Raw genomic sequence first — 4,098 nt, 5'->3', positions numbered from 1 at the left:
TTCTTAGGGTCTGTTTCACAATGTACCGATAAGTTCTGCACAAGTTCCGAATAAGCTATTTGTTACTTATTTGTAGGATAAACACATTTTTTGCGTTTCACGACTTTCGAATAGTGCTATGTGTCATATAAAGTCAGCGATAAGTTATGGGTCGGTTGAAGTGGCAAATAGCACAGTTATCCGACACATAAGTAGTGTGTTTGACAGTTAAAATTGAATGACATTTTCTTTCTTTCGTTCGTGTTGTGTTTTAAACAATTATATACCTATTTCAATGGCAATGGACATTTTTGAGACTCTTGAAGATGAGTTTGATGAATATTTCGATAGACTCACAATACCACGCAAGACTCCAGTGTATCGGGAAAGAATAAACTATATGGAGACATTAGACGAAACGGACTTCAGGGCGCGCTTCAGACTCACTAAGAAAGCTGTGATGTTTGTGTATTCAATTATTGAGAAAGCAATATCTGTCCCTACAGAAAGGTAAGTAAGCATATACCTAACCTGCAGCCTGTATTCTTATAATGTCTCGGCTCCGTCTAGCTATTGTATATACCTACTGTAACTATACCTGATCTAACTCCAATGTTTTTTTCAGGAATTTGGCTATAAAGCCAATTAATCGTCTACTGTTAACATTGAGGTTTTACGCGACGGGAAGCTTTCTTACAGTAGTAGGTGATTTCTCTGGTGTAAGCAAAGCTTCTGCCAGTCGCTTTGTCTACCTGGTTTCACAAGCTATTGCACGATTGCGTGGGTTGTTTATCAAATTCCCAAGCAACACTGAAGACATACAGCAAGAGTTTTTCAATATAGCTAAATTCCCAAGGCTTATTGGTGCTATCGATTGTACCCATGTACCCATAAAATCTCCAGGTAATATATATTAAATAGGTACTATGAATGGTAATGTAAATAAAGGATTATTTGTCAAACTATGTACCAAATGATCAAATTGAGCTGTTTTTATAAATGCTGTTTACATTATTTTCAGGTGGAAACAATGCAGAAGAATGGAGAAACAGGAAATCACAATTTTCTTTTAATGTGCAAACTGTAGTGAGTGCAAAGTTAAGGATCTTGGACATAGTGGCTAGATGGCCAGGAGCAGCTCATGATCAAACAATATTTAATAATTCTTTTATAAAGCAACGACTTCAAAATGGAGAATTTAGAAACTGTGTAATTGTTGGTGATAGAGGATATGAAAATACTTCATACCTACTTACTCCACTACAAACTCCTATGACTCCAGCAGAACATCTGTATAATGAATCCCAAATAAGAAGCAGAAATGTAGTAGAAAGAACCTATGGGGTTTGGAAAAACAGATTCCCTATTTTATCAAAAAAAATTTTGCTATCTGTATCTCGTGTACAGGCTGTAATAGTGGCATGTGCAGTGTTGCACAATATTGCAATAGATATGCGAGATGACCATTTTGAAGCCATTTACCCCGTGGGTGAGCCAGATGAACACGATGTTGTGAATCAAAGTAGTCTAGAAAATGTGGGGGATGCAACAGTGCGAAGTAATTTAATTAATGATTATTTTGGTTCATTACTATAATAATGATAGTCATTTATAGGCATTTTGCATTCCATTAATATAGTAGGTTATTAAATGTATTCTGTGTTAAATAAAAAACGATTTATTTTTCAAATTTATTTAAAAAGTATTTTTTTTCCAACGCCCACATTTCTCTTTTGTGCTCCCTTTCTTCCTCTTCAAAGGCCCATTGCTTTCTTTTATTTAAGAATTCTTCCTCCAGAATCTTCTTCTGTAAATCTGCAATCTCTAATTTTGCATCAGCTACTCTTTCGAATGGCCTTTTCATCTTCTCAGCAGCTGAAACAAGATATTTTCTTTATTGTAAATATGTATTGGTAAAAATTACACAAGCTGGTATCAACATCATTTAATTTACCCATACAATCTAGGTCTCTTCTATAGTGGAGTTCCAATCAAACCACAGGTTGACGGTTGAACCATTACATTGCAACTCTGTTATACTGCACATCAATATAAAATATCTAAATACATGAACTAAAACAAGAACGATTAAAAGAACTTACATAAGGCAGGATGTTTTTTGGAGCGCAGAGATTTTGGCTTCCAATTAGTCCACTTCTCATCATTGGCAACTTTTTTGGGTGTAGTATATTGACCTAAAATTAAAAAGAAAAGGTGAGAATGTTATGAAGGTGTGCTTATCAACAACACGGAGACACAACAGGAACACTACTTACTTATCTTTCTTCTGGAATGCCCTTCCTCATCAGAGTCATCATTTTGTGTAGACTGACCTTCAGCTGAAAACGAAAATGGAGTTTTTAACAAGAGTTTAATGGATGAAAAGTTTGTTGGTAGAAATATTTCATTTTAGTTAAAACAAGTGGCAATATGGCTATTTAAGTTAAATTGGTTTGTAGAAAAAGTAACTTACTCATGTGATGCTCTATATTGGTATCCACTTGGACACAGTTATTGTCTGCAATAATCATTTCAATGTTTTGTGTTAATTGGTTGGATGTGGAAGGTGTTGGTGGAGGACATACTGTGTCTATTTGTATAGGATCTGCAACATAAATAAAATTAAATAAGAAAGAGAAGAGCATGACAATTGTATTATAATTCACTTACATACAAAATACAGATCGGCTCGTCATATTAGTAGTACAGAACTAATAACAATTTTAAACTTATGATCTTACCAACATGATCAGAATCAAATTCACTTTCGATTCCATCTACAGACAACAGTATCATGTCTTTCACTTTTTCTTCTACTGGCGTCAGAGGAGGAGCAGCACTAGGTCCACCTCCCGTGCGATACGTTTCGGCACGTATTAGAGCAGACTTTTTCCTGGTATTTCTTTTTATTCCTTCGTATTTCGCTTTTAATGTTTTGGCACTACGATAATTAGTACCGCTTTTGCTATTAAATAGTGCCTCCAATGTCTTCCAGCACTGTTCTTTTTCATTCCATGTGACTGCATCACTTTTCTTATTTTCTAAAATGCTTTTATGTTGAGCAACGAGTGAAGTTAGAAGCTCAACTTCTTCCCGGCTGAAGTTAACGCTTCGTTCACGTTTTGATGTCATTTTTCAATACATAGAAATGACTGTGCATAAATGTATTCAAGAGGTACACTCAAATCGCAAGAATAGCAAAAAAACAGAAACACAAACACCAACGACTAACATAAAAAATTTAAATTACCACGCGCGGCTGCTAATACTTATATGTGACTGTGAGTAATTGTCACTGTCAAACGCGTTTCGTTACCAGCAATTTTCATTTGCCATAAAATCGTTTGTGTAAGTTTTTATAACCGTTATGTGGATAATAACTAATTTTATAAAAATATTAAAGTAAATCAATGTTTCTTGTATAATTTGAAATATGTTTATAAGTAGTTTCTTTTACTTTTTTTTGTACTTAATGAAATGACATCAAGAAACGAAACGTTTGTATATGGTGTTGCCACCGCACTTACATATAAGTTTCAGATAGTTATGTGTTAGATAAATTATGTTTGTGAAACGCAATGTTTCTTATTCGGAACTTTTATCATCCGAATAATTTATGTGTAACATAGTTATTTGGAACTTTATCCATACATTCTGAAACAGACCCTTAGTTTATTATTTATTGCAACAAATACTTAGTTACTAAACCCCTGTTAATAATCCTTGACAAAATGCTTAGATTAATGTTAGATATTAGGAAAGGTGGTCTTCAGTAATAAATATTAAGACAGAGTATTCACCAGTAAGCCTGATTGTATTTTATAAAATTGAAAATATATTAATTAGTCTCAAATATTTAGGTTCTTTACATATTTTCTCTTCACTGTGTCATATGGTACTATACAAATTGGATAGTAAACATTTTTACTTTTTCCCCGAAGACCTACATTATATTGTATGTATAAAAAGGCTAATAGTAAATACCTAGGAATTTGCTCTGAAGCATTACCCATTTATGATACAACAATGGTTTTATGTAAAAATATATCTGCCATAAATAAGCTTATATTACTAACTATTGAACGCAATAGTATGTGATCCCAAGTACTGTTCAAAATG

General features: G+C 33.6%; 2 protein-coding genes across 3 annotated transcripts; one reads left to right on the top strand and one right to left on the bottom strand.

The window, feature by feature from the left end:
* The first annotated feature begins 5 nt into the window (after positions 1-5).
* LOC124635210 (putative nuclease HARBI1) lies at positions 6-1,673 on the top strand. Its single transcript, XM_047171037.1, has 3 exons — positions 6-489; positions 605-882; positions 1,001-1,673. Exons 1-3 carry the CDS (start codon positions 218-220, stop codon positions 1,573-1,575), a joined length of 1,125 nt encoding a protein of 374 aa, XP_047026993.1. The 5' UTR covers positions 6-217; the 3' UTR covers positions 1,576-1,673.
* On the bottom strand, positions 1,657-3,647 carry LOC124635211. Of its 2 annotated transcripts, none has more exons than XM_047171040.1 (5): positions 2,721-3,647; positions 2,453-2,584; positions 2,256-2,312; positions 2,082-2,174; positions 1,657-1,854 (listed from the first exon to the last, which is right to left on the bottom strand). In XM_047171040.1, exons 1-5 carry the CDS (start codon positions 3,109-3,111, stop codon positions 1,658-1,660), a joined length of 870 nt encoding a protein of 289 aa, XP_047026996.1. In that variant the 5' UTR covers positions 3,112-3,647; the 3' UTR covers position 1,657. The 2 variants fall into 2 exon arrangements, with proteins under 2 accessions (XP_047026996.1, XP_047026994.1); XM_047171038.1 differs by having other exon boundaries at positions 2,256-2,318; positions 2,721-3,645.
* Positions 3,648-4,098: the final 451 nt, after the last annotated feature.

This window comes from Helicoverpa zea, chromosome 12, assembly GCF_022581195.2.
Source record: "Helicoverpa zea isolate HzStark_Cry1AcR chromosome 12, ilHelZeax1.1, whole genome shotgun sequence".
Lineage (NCBI taxonomy): Eukaryota > Metazoa > Arthropoda > Insecta > Lepidoptera > Noctuidae > Helicoverpa > Helicoverpa zea.
This window is presented reverse-complemented; position numbering and strand designations above follow the sequence as displayed.

Excerpts from the sequence above, each read along its gene's own strand:
- LOC124635210 (XM_047171037.1), top strand. The coding sequence starts at position 218 with ATGACATTTTCTTTCTTTCGTTCGTGTTGTGTTTTAAACAATTATATA. Across the intron at positions 490-604 it reads ATATCTGTCCCTACAGAAAG|GAATTTGGCTATAAAGCCAA; the intron begins GTAAGTAAGCAT and ends TGTTTTTTTCAG. Across the intron at positions 883-1,000 it reads TGTACCCATAAAATCTCCAG|GTGGAAACAATGCAGAAGAA; the intron begins GTAATATATATT and ends CATTATTTTCAG.
- LOC124635211 (XM_047171038.1), bottom strand. The coding sequence starts at position 3,111 with ATGACATCAAAACGTGAACGAAGCGTTAACTTCAGCCGGGAAGAAGTT. Across the intron at positions 2,585-2,720 it reads ATTTGATTCTGATCATGTTG|ATCCTATACAAATAGACACA; the intron begins GTAAGATCATAA and ends TTTATGTTGCAG. Across the intron at positions 2,319-2,452 it reads CAATATAGAGCATCACATGA|CTGAAGGTCAGTCTACACAA; the intron begins GTAAGTTACTTT and ends TTTCGTTTTCAG.